The 19,588-nt window shown below is 40.1% G+C and overlaps 1 protein-coding gene across 1 annotated transcript; it reads right to left on the minus strand.

Annotated features, from left to right (window-relative positions):
- Positions 1–986: 986 nt before the first annotated feature.
- LOC124885074 lies at positions 987–19,579 on the minus strand. Its single transcript, XM_047393269.1, has 39 exons — positions 19,447–19,579; positions 19,248–19,351; positions 19,039–19,157; positions 18,767–18,934; positions 18,356–18,555; positions 18,146–18,258; positions 17,900–18,006; positions 13,898–14,068; positions 13,608–13,813; positions 13,427–13,527; positions 13,193–13,317; positions 12,531–12,686; positions 10,831–11,036; positions 10,653–10,738; positions 10,393–10,520; positions 10,125–10,250; positions 9,835–10,025; positions 9,664–9,755; positions 9,302–9,444; positions 9,040–9,164; positions 8,809–8,935; positions 8,019–8,231; positions 7,703–7,873; positions 7,028–7,174; positions 6,194–6,243; positions 5,962–6,094; positions 5,721–5,803; positions 5,514–5,640; positions 5,155–5,345; positions 4,462–4,552; positions 4,224–4,344; positions 3,881–4,062; positions 3,128–3,283; positions 2,906–3,039; positions 2,683–2,816; positions 2,510–2,604; positions 2,057–2,291; positions 1,562–1,594; positions 987–1,461 (listed from the first exon to the last, which is right to left on the minus strand). The coding sequence occupies exons 1-39, from the start codon at positions 19,536–19,538 to the stop codon at positions 1,358–1,360; spliced, it is 5,286 nt and encodes a 1,761-aa protein (XP_047249225.1). The 5' UTR covers positions 19,539–19,579; the 3' UTR covers positions 987–1,357.
- Between the last annotated feature and the right edge of the window lie 9 nt (positions 19,580–19,588).

A 19,588-nucleotide genomic window follows, 5' to 3' on the forward strand; every position in this document is an offset into this window, starting at 1 on the left:
CAGAATTAAATGTGCACCTTAACTCTCCTGTTTCCACCAGAACTGTCCGTCGGGAGCTCCACAGGGTCAATATACACGGCCGGGCTGCTATAGCCAAACCTTTGGTCACTCATGCCAATGCCAAACGTCGGTTTCAATGATGCAAGGAGCGCAAATCTTGGGCTGTGGACAATGTGAAACATGTATTGTTCTCTGATGAGTCCACCTTTACTGTTTTCCCCACATCCAGGAGAGTTACGGTGTGGAGAAACCCCAAAGAAGCGTACCACCCAGACTGTTGCATGCCCAGAGTGAAGCATGGGGGTGGATCAGTGATGGTTTGGGCTGCCATATCATGGCATTACCTTGGTCCAATACTTGTGTTAGATGGGCGCGTCACTGCCAAGGACTACCGAACCATTCTTGAGGACCATGTTCATCCAATGGTTCAAACATTGTATCCTGAAGGCGGTGCCGTGTATCAGGATAACAATGCACCAATACACACAGCAAGACTGGTGAAAGATTGGTTTGATGAACATGAAAGTGAAGTTGAACATCTCCCATGGCCTGCACAGTCACCAGATCTAAATATTATTGAGCCACTTTGGGGTGTTTTGGAGGAGCGAGTCAGGAAACGTTTTCCTCCACCAGTATCACATAGTGACCTGGCCACTATCCTGCAAGAAGAATGGCTTAAAATCCCTCTGACCACTGTGCAGGACTTGTATATGTCATTCCCAAGATGAATTGACGCTGTATTGGCTGCAAAAGGAGGCCCTACACCATACTAATAAATTATTGAGGTCTAAAACCAGGTGTTTCAGTTTCATTGTCCAACCCCTGTAGATTTAACCTTTAGGATGTTCTAAAATTCACTGCTACTATAGATGCTTTCTATAAAAAGTATTTTTATATAATTTCATGGTAGAATTTGATGAAAAATCAAAATGTCACATGCTTGAGATGTAAGATGTATGCCATTAGAAAAAGACACAAGCATAAAATCTGTGTTAATCTGATTTCATTTATTTAGATAACAACATTGCTGCTAAAAGTACAGAAGAACAAGATTATATTTGAAAGGATAACCAATGTAATTATTTTTTTTATGATTTATCATTTTCATGCATTACTTATGCACATTATTTAATTTTCCCCAAATTTCCACCTACAACTAGTTATGTTAAGATTTTGTTGATTCTTCAGTGACAGTTAGATGATGATAATATAGAAAAGAACAAAGCAGATAATAAACTGTTGAAATTAAGCATTTTATCTACATGACAACAAATAATCCAGCTAGTAATGATAATAACTATACCTTACATAAAAACTTTGCTTATAAACCCCATAAATGTTGCTGCAGTGGGGCATTTTAGGCTGGTTGCAGTAGTACTCGTAGAACTGCTGTGAACAGAGCTGCCAGGAGAACAGAGGCTGGTGATCTGGTGAGCTCCAGGACACCACTAGTGGTTGCAGCTGTAAAACAAATAGTTTATTTATAGCAGAGTTTCACCTTTAAACTCAGCTTTTGAATGAAACAGAACTGAATTGTTTGCTGTTAGTAAAGCATACTCACATTGTGATGGTGTAGGGGTACTGTTTGTGTTTCCTAAAAATAAGAATGAAGTTTGTTAGTCAGTGGCATGATGATCTAAAGAGCATCCCCATTAAACCATTACTACAAAGCTCAGAAACAATCTTTGGTTCATTAGAACAGTAACTGTTTAAACCCTTTGAATTGATCCATCAGATGTCTAATTGTTTCTTTAGCTCACATAGCATCAACAGTTGGACATATTAAGAGTTCAATACAGAAAACACACTACTGATGGTCTAAAACCTACAACACAGAAAGGCTTCTTTCATTTAAGAAAGTTGTTTTAATTCTTTCACTTGTTTAAAAGGTTCCAGAGAACCAGGCTTGGTTCCAGTGAAGCTTGGTAGCACATTGTGGCCTAAATGTTCGATCAAAACCTACCCTCACTCGTGCTGTTTTTCATTCCAACTGGAAAGACGGTATTTCCTAAACCCTACTAGAACCCTATCTAAAGAGCCAACTTTATATTTTTACCCTGTGTCACAGTGCCATCTGTAGTAGTCTGGACTGTCGCGTGTGCGCCGGTTGTGTTTGAGCTAGTTACTGCTGTCGGGCTGGCCCTGTTGGTGATTAGACCCAAACCCAGTGTGTCCAGGTCAGACTGTAGCTGTAGGTTCACCCAGGTCTGAACCACAGTATCATTCTCAAACAGCTTCAGATCTGGAAGGTTTTCAGCCAGGAGACCTCGGACGTTGCTTACAGTCAAATTCTGTGTCAGAAAAGAACAGACAGGACAATTTCATTCATTTCTGCTCCAAGATTCATTAATTTTCAAAACCACACAGATACTGTTACCCCTTCTAAATGCAGTAGAGGCAGGTTTGATTCAACAGCTTTGCCCACTAAAATCACTTCCCATCCACAAAAAATACTTACACAGACAAACAAGCTTTTTTCTGGTATTGTTTCCCTAACATGTAAACTTACAGTTTTCACATTGATATCCAGACTCCTGAAAGTGTTGACATCCATGCTGATGTTCTGGGTTGATAATGCTACAATATCTGTTAGAGGTGCTCCGCCTACCAACAAGGATTAAGAAGGTTACCTTACTGAACTGTTCTCAGCTGGATAACTAGATAGTTACCATGAATGCTCACCTAGATAGCCTTTAATCAGGTTGTAAAAGTTAATCGGATTATCACGATATCCGCTGAAGGAGTTGTTGCTGATCTCATAGAGGACTCTCTTCTGCTCAGCTGAACATGATGCCACCTTCAGAAGCTTGGCATTTCTGACCAGATGAAAGATAAAGAAGCATTCAGTGTTACTTTAACCAATATGGCGGATATGTTTATTTATTATATTCATGCTGAAACAAACCTGATGCTGTCTGCTGTGATGGTCTGCAACGTGCTGGTGTCCAAGGAGCACAGGTTGGAGTCAATAACGTTCAGCTCTGTGCTGCCCAGTGAATTTCCAGGGTTATTCAGGTACTTGGTGATGATTTCTTTGCTCTAAATATACCATGAAGAAAAACACACCAAGTTACCAAATTACAGCCGTATGAACATTTTTGTCGTGTTTACCGTCCGTCTGCTGTACCTTTGTGTTCTCCCAGGTTCCATCTTCAGGTTTCATGAGAGCTGCCAAGGTATCCAGTGTAATGATGTTCCATTTGGAGATGTCTTCAAGTGTTGCTGTGCGAGACACTGAAGCAAGCATCTGTACTTCCTGATCAGGAACTCCAGTTGGGAATGCCTGAAAGCACAAAGATGGGTGCTGACTAAAATATGTTGATCGAACACCAAAATTTGTGTTGAATAAAACAGTTTGCACTTCATTTTTAAAAATGTGCAAAACATTTTGAACTCAATCCAGTGGTTAGCAACCTCTTCTAAAGAAAGCCCCCTTTTTTCAGGGTCCCCACCCCCGTAGTCCACGGGTGCAAGCCTGTGCATGCACATGAGCAGACTCACACAGGCAGACACATATGTCCACATTTATGCCTGCACACATATGCAGGCAAATGTCAAAAAGTTAACTTTGCAAATAATTAACTTTTTTCCAATTAATGTAGTTTTTCAAGAACTCAATGAGTTCTTGAGGGCCCCCGAAGGTAGGGAATCCCTAGCTTAGGTGGCCCTTTTGAATCAGCTGAGCCATATCTGCACTTTTGACACACTTAAATGCTTCAGGAGAAACCAACAACTGCACTAAACTCTGAGAAAGTTTTGCTTAAAAGAAGTTGGGAATCGTTGCACTAGCAGATAGAAAAGACATGAAGGAAATGTGGATTTTATCGTTAAAAAAATATTTTTTTTCTTTTTTAACAAGTAACACATATTTCCATATTACCTGGTTGAGCTTATTGAGAATGACCTTTTGGTAGTCATCTTCATCCACGTTCTGGCAGATGGATTTAAGGTTATCTTTCAGAATGGGGATGTCCAGGCAGAGGTCAAACTGCATCAGATTGTAGCCAAAGGGGAAGGATGGGTTGCCAATGGTCACCTGGGTGATGTTGCCCACAGTGCATCCTTTTAAAAATGAGAGATTAGAGAAAGAAAGGCAGGGGTTTGGTTTGCAGCTGATGCATCCCGCTGATATAATTTAGCTTTTTTTTGTAAAATATTTGGGTTTCCATATTAAGGAAATCTTGCAGTGCTGGCTTCAGTAGCAGCTTTCTAAATTTGTTTACCTGCTCCTCGTTTTGCTATTCGAGGGTTGATCTGTTTAAACAGGTTCTTGAGCTTCTTCTTCTCTGTTTCTTCTTTCCTTAAAGTGGGCATGAAACCCTTAAGGAACTTTTTCTTTGTTGTCTGAGAAAGTTGAAATAATGCCAGTTAGTGCTTTCACACAAAGATAAATAAGTGTAATTTGTTATTTAGTGAATTTTATAATGCATCGAGATCTCATCTCAACACTATAAGACTTACATCTTGGAAGTTGCCCCAGACTTTCCTTGTGAAGTATAAAGGAAGTGTCCCAAGGTCCTCTAGTGTTTGTTGGTTCCAGGTTGTTGTATTTCTAAAAAATCAAGGTGTATATAAAAGTGACACATATGACAAAAATCTTCAAAAAAAAAAAGTCATCATCCAGAAATAAATGAAGAGGCTGAGGATAAATATTTTCATTCAACCAACAAGTGGGGTGGGAGTGGTGGCCTGGTGGTTAGAGGGCAGAGCATTGTGCCCCTGAGAGGCCACAAGCATCTTATCCCACAGGCTGCCACTCTGGGTCACTGAGCAAGACCCTTAGCCCCAGAATGCTCCCCGGGCGCCACTTAATGGCAGCCCACTGCTCCCTATGGGATGGATTAAATGCAGAGGACAATTTTTGCTGGAATGCACAATTGCAATAACAAAATAAAGATGATTAATTATTATTATTATATCACTGTTGGCTGTATTGGATCCTTCGTGTTGCTGTTGAGAACAAAGTCCAACTAAGTCTTTTCCGCTTGCTTGGCAGATATTCTAACATGAATATAAGATATTTTAAGACATTTCTAGATGAATATGTTTGCCACTGAGCAGCAAACTATCATCAACACATAATCCTCTGATTCCAATGAGCAGTTCAGTGATTTTTTTTCCGGCAGAATAAATGACTGTATTCAGGTTTTATACCCGTATTGTGTTTTCCCAGATAGCAGCAGTGTTTCCATGGCAACCACTTGGCTGTCAGAGAGGTCTTTGCAGGCTTTGAGTTTTTCCAGGATGAGAGGATCTGCGTTCTCAATATCAGATCTGTCCAGGCTGCAGGCCACGTTCCCTAGGACCTCCACGTTGTCTCTGCTCAGGCTGATGCCACTGATCCCCTAAAACGGTTAAAGTTCACTTTGTCACTGAAACTGTTTCAGTAAACTACTGTAGTTGGGTAATAAGTGACGGCTGTGTAACATTTGCTTTTATAAATTAACATATTATGGTATATAAACTCTTTTTTATATTGATTATATTGATATTGAAGTTTTATTGATACTCACCAAACATCTTCTGGCTTCTTTCAGCTTCTTTGGGCCCCTGTTCAAGATGCTGGAGGCTACAGTGAAGTCTGCAGCACCCAGTGCAGAGAAGTAAGACCTGCAGTTTTCTTTTTGGACATCTTGAATGCTGTAGTGGATTGATGTAAAATAACTCCATTAATAACTACTTTTACACACAGCTGACACAATAGAGATGCAGAGACTCACTCCAAGTAGAGAAGCATGTCTGAAGGATAATCTGTTAAGTTCTGAGAAAGGTCGTCACGGAGCAGGTTGTACATGCAGGTCACCTGGAGGTCATAATGTAAGAAGATTTGATGCTGCTTTAATAAATTGAAATGTATAGACTCTAACTTTAAAATAAATGTTATTTGGATAATCTTGATGTTGTTTAACAATTTGTACTGTGCTCAGCTTTACATGACGTGCCTTGGTAATGTAGTCTTACCTGTGGTTCCTGTAGCTCCACCTTGGCCCTGCCTTTTCTTGGCCTACATGCATGGATCAACTGTTTTATTCTGTTTTTTCTCATTTTCTTAACTGTGCTACATGTGAAGCCTTGTAGTACAGATGGAGAAAGCCTTCAGAGAAAATGAAAAGCATAGAGGATTATTACACCTTAGATATTCTCAGGAAAAAATACACACCAGATAAGAGATTTGGTATGTTTGTTGACTTACTGCTCAACGTCAAAATCTGTCTCAGCCAGGTTTGCAAAAAACATGGTGGACTGTAAGAACAAGACAAAAAACCCGTTAAAAGGTTAATTAAAATTCTGTTTATTGAAATTCAAAGAACAAAGAAGTCAATAATGTTAGGTTGGGCACATACTAAACACCAAGATTAAGGGGTGTAATGGTACACAGAAATCATGATTCAGTGCATATTTGGTTTTTTCAAGTGAGTCATTCAGTTCAGATCAGCATGAGTTTTGTACCTTATTGCTGCTGAAAGATTCTGACATACAGTTGTGGTTCGGTCCACTTTTTCTTCTCCACTGAGAAACCTTAATGTTCCCAAATATCGGAGCAGTTGCTCTAAACGTTTAGTTCCACACATAAACATTCTGCATGTGTTCAGGTATAAAACAACCTTGAATTCATTTGTATACTGAACCGACATGGCTGAAGCGGAGTTTTTCAGTACAAATAAATAGCCTGTTACACCCATACAGTTAAGCTGTAAACGCATTTAACAATTTGTCCTATAAATGTTAGGCAATAATGCTGAAAGTCAGAGTTGGTTAAGTCCATTAGATCAACCTGAATAACGTTTTAACCACATTGGACACCAGTAGATGTCCCCAAGTGGACATCTTTTTACCTTTTCAAGTTAGCTTTGCATGTTTCATTTAGTTTGTCAAACTCATCCATTTTTAACCTGAGTTTGCTCGGGGATATTGAATGTGGTTCCAAGCTTATGTACTGACAGCCTTAAAATTGGTTACATCAGCCTGGATAAGTCTGCTTTACACTATTATACATCCTGCATTTAACAGAAAACACTGCACTGACCTGATATGTTGTCCACGTCTTCTTGTTTATCACAGTAATGTCTGCAGTCCCTTCAGTAAATACCAGCATGGAGGGTGGGATCTCAGTTGCTAAGGAATCGGGAACATTCTGCACCACTTTAGCTAAACTAGGGTCTGCAGCAATGATCTGGTGACCAGATAAACACATTAGATTAAGCATCCTCTAACAGGATGGCAGCCAGAGAAAAAAAAAAATACACTTTTCAATATCGTTTTATTCCACATTTATTTGCTCATTATAAAAAACTTTGTTTTTAATCTGATAAATGTAGAACTGTTTTGTGCATCAGCAGCAGTACCGGAGAGAAAACAAAAGAAACAAAGTAAAGTGTGCCAAGCTATGGTACAGCACATTACTCTGAGTTTTAGTGCAACAACTTGTAAAGTATGATACACAACCGTTGGTCGATGTTCCAGTGCATGTCCTGCGTTTATAAATAAAGACTAAATTGAACACACATTAAGATGATATCTTTACTTCATACACATTCAAAGGAGGTCAAAGTATGTTTAGAGACTCTGTCCTTAATCTTAATTAGAGACTAAGTGGCAGATTGTTCTTGTTTGAACACACAATGCTCTGAAAAGATGTTCACAGATAAAAGGAGTGTTCATTAGAGCAATGTGACCAGGCTTTCTAATCAAAGATTTTTACCTTTCTGACAAAAATCTCCTGGATGACGTTTGGGGCTTTCAGCATGTTGGAAACAAGCGTTTGGTTCTTGGAGGCGCTGAGTACTTCAGAAGCTGAGATGTTCTCCATCAACTCTGAAGGAACTCCAACAATAAGAGTACCCAGGGACTCCAGGGAGGCTGCGCTGTTGATCTATCAGTCAAGTTTCCATCCATTAAAACCATCATCTATTGAACCATAAACTGATTCTTGGGCAACGTTTATTAAATCAAGTCTTATTTAAAAAAAAATACAGTTTACACTTCATGGATTATTATGTATAAAGTCTGGCTTGTACCTGAAAGCCTGAGGAGGTGATGGACTGGATGATGATTTTGGCCTGGTCCTGTCCCCAGGTGTTCACTGAGCCCAGAGTGAACAAAGAGGAAACCAGCACTAAAGGGGACACTGAAAGGATCTGGCTGGCTGTCAGGCCTGATGAGGCACTTCCAAGATCTTGGAACGTTTGCTCTGTGAGGACCTTGATGTTGGATGCCAAAGCTGCAGATCTCTGTTGAAAACAACAGGCATCATTTATGGCAATGAACTAAATTTCTGTTCACAATGACCATCTACAGCACAGTAATCGATCATATATTATATAAATGTTACATCTTAATCATTTATGTTACATCTTCATATTTCTAAGAATTTTGCCATCAGTACAACTTATAATATTTGCTGTAATATTTTATAAATGATAGTTTGGGGTGCAGATCACGACAACATCATCGTACCTGCTTGGTTTATATGAACCCAGATTTATTGAAAGGGAATTCTAATTTGAAGTTAATGCTTCAAAGCTCAGAAGGCGTCGGCCAGCATCTATGTTTCATTTTCAAGGGAAAACTGCTACAGGGAATAGTTGCACTTCATCCTGTTTTCCTGCATTTAAACCCATCAGTATAATCACCTGACTGTTGCGTACCAGAAAGACAGAGACATCTTAAATGAATTAAAGAGGAATATGAACATCATAAAGTTTTCAGTGGTTTGACAAAACAGCAGCAACTGGTGTAACTGGTGTCAGGTCATGCAGACAGTCACTGAGCAGAACCTCTCTGTGAAGGAACATCTTTATATGCTACCTCAGGATCTTCTGTTCCATTGCAGAATGTCTTCAGCCTGTCTAAGATGGTCATGGTCTCAGCTTCAGTAAGAGAAGAAAAAGCCGAGCTTGGGACATCAGAGGAGCACAGCCAAGAGCCTGGAAGCCTGAATGAAAAGTGACATGTTAAAGGATTTCAACAAAATGAATACAATTGATTCTCACATGTATTAGATAATAATGTGTACTTATCAAAGATATGGATAATTACATCATGACATCGAAGGATGGGTGGGACTCAAAAAGCTTCGTGATGTAGTAGTTTGTTACGTTTTTTGGGATTGCTGTGTTGTTAAAAAGCTTCAGATTATCCTTATCCACTAAAAACACCTCCAGCTTAAAAAATAAAGAAGTAAAAAAGGTCAGAGACATTCAAACAAAACCTGCTGGATCACACCAATCACATGACCAGCTGTTAAATTAATACTTTAATTATTTGTCAATAAGTTTCTAATTTAAAGTCTGAGAAATACTTGAGAGGTGGTGAGGTGGAGGTTGACAAAGCTGGTGAGATCATCCAAAGTGATAAATATCACAAACATTCCCATGTAGTTGGCAAACCAGGAAGTTGAGTTCAGATCTGGGTCGGTGGGATCGTAACATCTGGCTCCAGAACCTGTGGGAAAAACTGGGATTTTCAATGATGTAAGCAGCTGGGTTCGATACATAAAATCAAACTTTTCATGCACAAATTACTGTCTTGAGTCTTCAGTCTTTATGTTTGCTAATGTTCGCTATAAAATGAATACACACTATATTCACAAATATGTTCTTAAAGTCTAAAAGAGTGCTTCAGGTATACATCCTGTGTCACATTTTTACTCCAAACTCTCACCAGCTCTCAGGTAGCTCCTGATGGTGACGTACACATCCTGCCGTCCAAACTCAGAACTGGTGTACGTGAAGTTATTTCCCATGAAGGACACCCTGTGGGACAAGAAATTATGGAAATGTAATTTCATGCTGCCCTTTGTCAATGATATAACAACATGAGAGACTGACTTACAGCTTCTGGAAGGAGAGACACGAGGCTTTCTGCACTTCAGTGGAGCTGATGAGGTCCTTGGTGAGGAATCTCAGATAGTTCTTCAACCGCGCATTAAACCACAAATCTACCTCAGATCTTCTGTTGCTGCTCAGAGCCAAAGGCCACACACAGGGGAGGATGATCGTCCTCACCTCATCTGGGACGTCCTCCTGCAGGTGTTGAACAGAATTATTACACAGTGAGCAGAACACAACATATTCCCACATGGATGATGCCACAAACATGTCAAACTGACAAGAGGGACATACTGATTGTAGGAAGGCAGCGGTGTTGTTGTAGTTGCTGAAGATGGTGCAGATGTCTAAACCAATATCAATGACGTCAGGCTGACTGAGGAACTGACGTAGCTCTGATGTGCTGATGGTATTTAGGAGCTGGAGAAGAATAAAAACAAAACATTTTTAAAATCTCTGATGCAGATATAAGGCTTCAGTGACACTTGGACACTAACTCTAACTACACTGATTTTTCTTTACTTATGTTTACAGGAGTTTTATTCAGATATTTATGTTTCACCTCAGACTTGCGTGTTGGTGGCAGAAGAGATATGAATGTAGACACATCTGGAAAGCCAAAGTTCAGGAAATTCTTCTTCAGGAAGAGGTAGAAGCTTCCACCACTGTAGCACTTCAGGGGCGTTGGGACTGTTTGGTAAATAAAATGTAACACAAGCAAGTTTTGCAACAGATTTTTTTTGCTGTAAATGCAGACCCCCTTTTCATCATATGATTTTTTTCTGGTAACTCAGGTGCTGTGCAGCTTTTCTGTTGACACACCTTGGAGGAAGAGGAGGACGTTTTTGTAGATCTCTGCTTTAGTGTTGTTGCTGAGCGTCGTCTGTATTGTGTCAAGCACGTTTATCCTGAATAAACATGAGTTTATGAGTTAGAAAAATTCTGATGCCATCTTAAACAAAATCCCACAAACTCATGTTTGGATCATTTAAACTCCTACATCTCCTGGCTGATGGTACAGCTCCTGTTTGCAGCGAAGTTGACAAAGCGGGTGACCAGATTTGGAGAAAGGTCAACAAGTAAAGGATTCAGAAGTTTCAGCCACTGCAGGAAGTCATCATCACCGACAGCTGGAAGACCCCCTCTGTCAAAAACCGCCTGGAGGAAGGCAGATTTCACCTCCTGCGTGTAGTTCACAGACTGGGCCTGGTGAGAAATTTGCTTTGCGTGACACAGAGCAGGCACTAGAATCAAGTACTGTACTCATGATTGTGACATAAATTAAGCTTTATGCGTTCATTTCTAGCTCTACAAACATTTGTTGCATTACAGACCTAAAACATTTTTATCATTTTATCAAATGTAAACAGCTCTTTTTGTGTTCAACGGACAATTTTGAGCTGTTTATCACAATCTTATTGATAAAGTTTTTATGTTTTTTAGATAATCCACGTTAAATACTGATTGCATTTTAAATCAAATCATCTGGCTGGTACTGAACGCAAAATGTACCGTAAATTCCGGACTATAAGCCGCTACTATTTTCCCCACACGTTGAACACTACGGCCTATTCAACGGAGCGACTAATGCAGGTTTTTTTTTTCATGTCACCAAAAACATTTTGCCTGGTAACAGTAGACCAATCAAATTGATGAGTAGTTCAAAGAGGTTTAATGAAATTGTGGGATAAATCAAGAGCACTTTCACAATTCAATTACCTGTACTGTAAATCAGACATTTATCTTCACCCTCATCAACATGGAAACTAACCAACGGGTTTCTAAAGGCTGGACTGCTGCATGATTAAGAGGACCAGGTGCGCTCAGGTGAGATCCTAAGGCTGATTAATTCAGACACTGAAGAAGAGGACTTTGATGGTTTCAGTGCGCAGGAAGAAGATGAAGAAGGCGATCAATTACTTTTGACCTGGTAGGCTGCAGTGTAAATCAGTTAGGAGATATTGGATATTGTACGTGCACTGTTCAGTAAAAAAACATTAGCAATGTAATTTGTGTGTTACTGATAATGTACGTACATTTAAGGTAGCCGTGTTACAGGCACTGTTCGAAAAAAAGCATTTGTTTATATTACCATACGGATTAAATTAAAACTTCAAATTCTTCACGTGTTAATATCTTTCTGTGTAAATCATATTACAACGTGGGACACCCACGGCTTAACATCCGGTGCGGCCTGTACAAGAACAACATTGGTTTTCTTTCTAAAATTAGAGCATGCGGCTTTTAATCAGGTGCGATCTGTAGTCCGGAATTTACTGGTGCATATTTTACTCCTAACGTTTATTCAAGTGGGAAAAGTTAGGTGATAAGGTGCAGCTACTAGCTTCTGAATTTTTGTATGACACATCTTTCATCTTCTTGTTTCCAAACTGAAAACTCAAAAATAAATAAGCAGGGCATCAGGTAAAATAATCTTTCTTTTTTGTTGGAAATGTGATCTGATTGAAATTTAAGCAATATTAAGCACCATGATCTGGAAATTGGGCACAAAATAAGACATTTAAGTTATGATAAAAACAAAGAAAAACATCAGTCTTGGTCTGTTTTACACAACTGGTTTTTGACTCGTGAAAAGCACCTGGATTCTCCCAAAACCACAATCACAAGTAAACAAACCATGTTGTATTTAATACAAGATTTCATCACTGAGCAGAAAATGAAAATGTCTGCTTTGTTTACCACAACAGCTTTTGAGAGCGAATCAAAGAAAGCAGCAAAGTGAGCCGGGTTGATGACTGTCATGACTTTTGTGACATCTTGTGTTCCCTTTAGCTGTGAGGAGATTGCTGCAAGTTCCTTCAGCTGACTGAATGTAAGAAGATCCGCCACCTCAGCCTAGACACAAAAGACATGATCAGTTTAGAAATACCTCAGCTATTAAGAAAGCGAGCCATTAGCTGTAGTTCAGCAACCAACTTCTCATGTTATGCAGATTTTCCTTTAGGCCAACAAGCCATTTCTGTACCAGCCAAACAATTCTTATCAACAGCAGCAGAACATGTACATCCCCAACCCCTCTCCTATAAACTCCCTTTATCTAATTACTACATTTCCCTTCATGCTGAAGAGGTGAAAATGTTGGTAAAATTCTCCATTATCCAAAACCTTTAAACTAAGCAATTATTTAGCCCATCTCATTAACATCCCAACTTCAGCATATGCATAATAACAATAAAAAATATTCTGTCTTTTGCCCTGCTGATCTAGACACATTCAACACATGGATCAATATATGGGCCAAAAAGCACAGCTTTGGGATTAATTTTATCACCTTTTTTTTAATAATTTTTTCAAACATTACTGTGAATGTACTAATTTTGGGATATAGATGCAGTACTTACTCCTTTAAAATCTTTCTTTAAGGACAAAAAATCTTGGAAAGAGGCACGAAAACGGAACTGGCCAAAATTGTCCTCAAGCCAGCCTCTGTCATTAGTTTCAGTCCCAGAGTCAACACAGGAAACTCCTAAACATCAAATGATCAAATCATTAGATTTTACTAAAAAATTAACTGCAATTTAATGCATTTATAAATCTAGAAATCCACTGTTACTCTGTTATTAAATGCAGTTTACCTGAGGACACCTGGCCCTTGAGATAATCCAATCCAAACTTTAGAACCTCTTGCTTCTGTGCTTCAGAGAGCTGGCTGATAATCATGTCAAATCCTTTCACACTGAAAAGACAGGAAAGCATGTTCATTCAGAGAACTGGTTAAAACGGGCTTGGTGGAAGCTGGATTGAAGATTTACACACATTTGTTGATAGGAGCTGCAGGAGATGTTTCTTGGAATGATTTCAAAGGTTGTAGAGTTGGCACTTGAGAGGAAGAGAGGGAGATAAACCTGGAACCATAATCTAAAGCCCTCAGAATTTAGCTGGTAGAATTTTGGCACGAGTGCTGTTATTGTCAGATTTAGGATATTTTCACGCACGCTGGGGTTAACTGCAGTCAAGTTTGTCTGAAATGAAAAAAGGGCAAATGAGCAAGGTTTCCATATCTGTCAACTAAATAAAATGAAAAATATACTCATGAGAAACATTACCTTTGCAAAACTATCCACAAACACAATAAAGAAAGACTGAAGGTTTTCGAGGGAGGCTGACTCAGTGAAAGGTTTGAATACAGCTATGAAAAGACTGTCATTGGCCAATTTGTTGGGTTGAAGGAGAAATTCAGCTTTTTGTCCAGGAGAGAGTGTATCTAGTATAGTTATCTGTCAAGAAAATACATTTAACAGCAAAAAATAGTGAGTGAGCATGTTTGTATTTTTTATTATTGTGAACATTCATGAATTTACCAGAGAGAGGTTGAAGAATTTGAGAATATGCTCAGAATATGTTATGTATGGAGAAAATGGACCCAGGTTTGTTTCAATCCATTGGGCATCAGTCTTGATTCCTGTCCTGCAATCTAAAGCACATGTATGCACATTTGAACTTTGCTTTCTTCAAACAATTTTTTTCATTTTTGTCTTAATCAGTATTAGTAGTATTTTATACCAATAACAAAGCAATGACAAAGTGACCACAGTGTTATATGGCAGACCTACCTGGCTGGTTGATGACAGCGGCAGAGTCTTGCAGGTATTCCAGTAAAACATCTGCAATTTCTTGCAGTCTTTGCTGAGGTATGGCAGAGACAACCTTGGCCATCCCACTCACACTGCAAAGATTGGAACAAATCTTTCAGACACTGTCCCTTGAGAGTACTCTGTAGATTGGAGCATTCAAGTCTTGATTGTACTTAAAATCCAACTCACATGATGTGATAGTTTGTGCAGTTCATGTTGGTAGTTACACCTCGGAGCATTTCTGGAGTGAAACTTGCAAGGACGGGGACCAGTTTGACATGGAACCAACCAAAAAAGTCCTGTTCAGTGAACTCTGGGAAAGAGGGACTGATGATGATGTAGGTCTTGTTCATAATGCGATCCCTCACGTCAGCCTGGAACTCTGGGACCTTACAAAGTATGACATGAGAGAAATCCAACACCACTAAGTTGCTATGATGCAAGTCCACCATACAGTATTTTTCAAAGGTTGCAAAAACAGGAGCGTTCTATGAATCATTGCACGTTATGATTTTGGAGGCTACAAATAAGCTTCTGAGTACCATTAGATGTGGTTTCATAAGAACAGGGTTTCTTTTGCCACTTGAAGGTGTAGCTTACCTCCTCCTGCTCTGTAAGCTTTGTAAAGAATTCATCCACGTTGTCAACAGCGTTTCCATTTTCCAGTCGCTCAAAGACTCGGTCGATAAATTTTGTGTCATTTGAGATGTCTGAGCTCAGCAGTAACTGTGCTACCTGAGAGGGTGACAGTTCTGACAAGGCTTGGGCCTGCAGAAATAGAAAGCAAGAATTCAGGTAGAAGTTATTGTAAAGCGTCAGGGTGGAAAAGTCTGTAGAGCCCCATAAACCAATAAACTCTGCTAGTTACTCACACTGGAGAAGTTTGGATTGAAGGTTTGCAAATCCTCTATGGTTGCAAAAGCAGAGAAATTGCCAAGGTTGGCCTGCAGCCAGAGTTGACTACCATTGGCAGAGGACACACAACCTGGGTCTGCAATATTACAGGAAGTCAGAACACTGCCTTGTTAAAACCACATGCAATCAATACATTACCAAGGAGACCCTGGGAGACTGCCTTTACCTGGGAAATCTTTTCTGGAAAGGAACGGTCGGATGAAGTGAGTAAACACTGTTCGCTTTCTGTTGTTGTCCATCAATGGGCTTTGGTTGCTGAATGCCTCAAGGCTACAATTTGAGCAAAGGATTTTAACGTCAAATGAATGTGCTAATTTCTTACAGATATTGTGTACGGTCATGCAATAAGTCTCGCATCTACTTACACAAGCTGATATGTCTGGCAGCTGAAGTTGTAGGTGCCAAGGCAGGAGAGGAAATTTGTTGACGGGGAGGCCAGGAACGGACGGAGCTCCATCTGGAACCTACTTCTAATGGCATCCTTACTCTTCAGTTCATCCTGAGTAAGCTTTTTAACTACCACTTCTCCCAGAGCATCAAGTGCATTGGAATAAGCAGAGTTCATGGTGGTGGGGGCCTAGAATTTGGGGAAAAATTGGTTGGATGTAGAAATGACACCAAGAAGCGTTGAGTATTTGGAAATGATCTCACTGGATATACCATGGTGGCGAACATGTCAAGAGCCTGGCTGAGTATGGGAGAAGCTTTGTGGAAAAGAAGCTGCCAAACTTCCACCACATATGGCTTGTTGCTTTCCACAGAGCATGTCAGGAGTGTGGCCAAGTTGCCTGCTGTGAAGTTTGTTGGCTAAAGAAGAAATCAAGCAAACTTTGAGCATGTGGGCTTTTTCCACATTATACTACAGCAAAGAGCAAAATGTTGTCTTGGATTTACAGCTTGCACAAAAACATCTTACTGTGGTACAGGCATGTTCAATGATGGTAAAATTGCACACGGCTGACGTGGAATTGTTATCCTCCAGTGTCTTCTGGAGTTGAGAGCTGTGCAAAGTAACGATAAATACATTGTAGCTTTGGTTACATGTTGTAAAGTAACTTGCTAACTCAGCATCAGACAAGACATTGATCCTCTTACCTGTCTACCCCGAAGCAGATGAGCATTTCTATAAAAACACCAGAGATGTGTATCATGTATTGGTATTTGACAAATGCTGTTGTTTCATCAATTTATAAATCAGGGATATTCAGGAGACTTACCATCAACATGTGTCTCTTTGCACTGGGGACAAACAATGCAACAATTGTTAGATTAGCGGCAAAAGCTATACAACATTATAGAACCCGGGCATCACTGCCATTACTAAGGTAATGTGCCACACTTTAGTCTCTTAAATGAACATGACATGGTGGATATATTGTGTGTAATGCACCTCTGAACCTGGGCTTACCGTGAAAGAATCAAGTTCTGCACAATCTGTTTGAAAGAAAACACAAATTAGACACAACATCAATATGTATTTTAATCTAGCAGTGGTACTGGGCTTTTCTGAAGGAATTTGTCAGCAAAGCATTCTCCACACATACCTGGGAAGGTCTCCTGTAGTGATTCCAAGCTAGCTCTCACGTCCATTGAAATGCCCAGTGGCAGGAATTCCAGGCTTTCCATTAGACCAGTGACTCTGAAAAGAAAAACACAGTAATTATTGGGACTAGTATGGAACCATACTTTGATGTGGATCAAACCCAAAGACTCAGATTCCTGTCTTACATAGCTTCGTAGGATTCACAACTGATGTTACTGGGTATCACCCGCAGGCTGTCAGGATGGAGGCTTGCTATGACAGGAACCAAATAGACCTGGAACCACAGCTCATAGTCTTCTACTTCAAAGGAGACAAATTTAGGAGCGAGGCCGTTCAAAGTCAGGTTTAAGATGGTCTCTCGTACAGCCGCATTTAGGATGAAGGTTGTGTTTGTCTGCAAACAAAAGAATGCAAATTGTAGCTCAGGAGGAGTTTTTATTGAGATAAAATCCTGCAAATAGATCAGGAAGCTCTGTGGCAAAGCTTTGGACTCTGCTTTTATTAAAACCATGACCAGAGATTTCTTGGCCAACATTTGATCCAACAGTTGTACCAAATATGCATTACTTCAGTTTGTTTTTGACCTCTTTTAAGCACCGCATGAGTCCAAAGCAAGAGATCTATGGCCTGATATTTAATATATATATATATATCAATATAAAATGTGGGACAAATATGGCAAAGTTAAAGTTTGGCATTTACCTGCTGGAGGATCTGTGTGAACACTTGGAAAAACTGACCAAGCTGCTCTTCATCACCAGACTCTGTCAGGTTTGTGAGCACCTCCTTTACAAGGATGGCATCTTCCAGACCACCGCTGTCTGGATCCATTATCAGCTCAGCTTTCTGTGTTGGTGAAAGAACATTCACGAGTGCTCCCTGATGAGACAAACAAAGGGAACACATGAATTTCTGTTCTCTTGGACATGACACACCAAGCCGTGTGTGGACCAGCCACAAAGTGGAGATCGTGCTCTTGTTCTTAGAGAAGATCTACAGTAGGATGTCTAACTTACCAGAGAGAGGTTGAAGAATTTGAGCTCAGAATATGTTATGTATGGAGAAAATGGACCCAGGTTTGTTTCAATCCATTGGGCATCAGTCTTGATTCCTGTCCTGCAATCTAAAGCACATGTATGCACATTTGAACTTTGCTTTCTTCAAACAATTTTTTTCATTTTTGTCTTAATCAGTATTAGTAGTATTTTATACCAATAACAAAGCAATGACAAAGTGACCACAGTGTTATATGGCAGACCTACCTGGCTGGTTGATGACAGCGGCAGAGTCTTGCAGGTATTCCAGTAAAACATCTGCAATTTCTTGCAGTCTTTGCTGAGGTATGGCAGAGACAACCTTGGCCATCCCACTCACACTGCAAAGATTGGAACAAATCTTTCAGACACTGTCCCTTGAGAGTACTCTGTAGATTGGAGCATTCAAGTCTTGATTGTACTTAAAATCCAACTCACATGATGTGATAGTTTGTGCAGTTCATGTTGGTAGTTACACCTCGGAGCATTTCTGGAGTGAAACTTGCAAGGACGGGGACCAGTTTGACATGGAACCAACCAAAAAAGTCCTGTTCAGTGAACTCTGGGAAAGAGGGACTGATGATGATGTAGGTCTTGTTCATAATGCGATCCCTCACGTCAGCCTGGAACTCTGGGACCTTACAAAGTATGACATGAGAGAAATCCAACACCACTAAGTTGCTATGATGCAAGTCCACCATACAGTATTTTTCAAAGGTTGCAAAAACAGGAGCGTTCTATGAATCATTGCACGTTATGATTTTGGAGGCTACAAATAAGCTTCTGAGTACCATTAGATGTGGTTTCATAAGAACAGGGTTTCTTTTGCCACTTGAAGGTGTAGCTTACCTCCTCCTGCTCTGTAAGCTTTGTAAAGAATTCATCCACGTTGTCAACAGCGTTTCCATTTTCCAGTCGCTCAAAGACTCGGTCGATAAATTTTGTGTCATTTGAGATGTCTGAGCTCAGCAGTAACTGTGCTACCTGAGAGGGTGACAGTTCTGACAAGGCTTGGGCCTGCAAAAATAGAAAGCAAGAATTCAGGTAGAAGTTATTGTAAAGCGTCAGGGTGGAAAAGTCTGTAGAGCCCCATAAACCAATAAACTCTGCTAGTTACTCACACTGGAGAAGTTTGGATTGAAGGTTTGCAAATCCTCTATGGTTGCAAAAGCAGAGAAATTGCCAAGGTTGGCCTGCAGCCAGAGTTGACTACCATCGGCAGAGGACACACAACCTGGGTCTGCAATATTACAGGAAGTCAGAACACTGCCTTGTTAAAACCACATGCAATCAATACATTACCAAGGAGACCCTGGGAGACTGCCTTTACCTGGCAAATCTTTTCTGGAAAGGAACGGTCGGATGAAGTGAGTAAACACTGTTCGCTTTCTGTTGTTGTCCATCAATGGGCTTTGGTTGCTGAATGCCTCAAGGCTACAATTTGAGCAAAGGATTTTAACGTCAAATGAATGTGCTAATTTCTTACAGATATTGTGTACGGTCATGCAATAAGTCTCGCATCTACTTACACAAGCTGATATGTCTGGCAGCTGAAGTTGTAGGTGCCAAGGCAGGAGAGGAAATTTGTTGACGGGGAGGCCAGGAACGGACGGAGCTCCATCTGGAACCTACTTCTAATGGCATCCTTACTCTTCAGTTCATCCTGAGTAA

Source organism: Girardinichthys multiradiatus, chromosome 19 (genome assembly GCF_021462225.1).
Source record: "Girardinichthys multiradiatus isolate DD_20200921_A chromosome 19, DD_fGirMul_XY1, whole genome shotgun sequence".
Taxonomy (NCBI): domain Eukaryota; kingdom Metazoa; phylum Chordata; class Actinopteri; order Cyprinodontiformes; family Goodeidae; genus Girardinichthys; species Girardinichthys multiradiatus.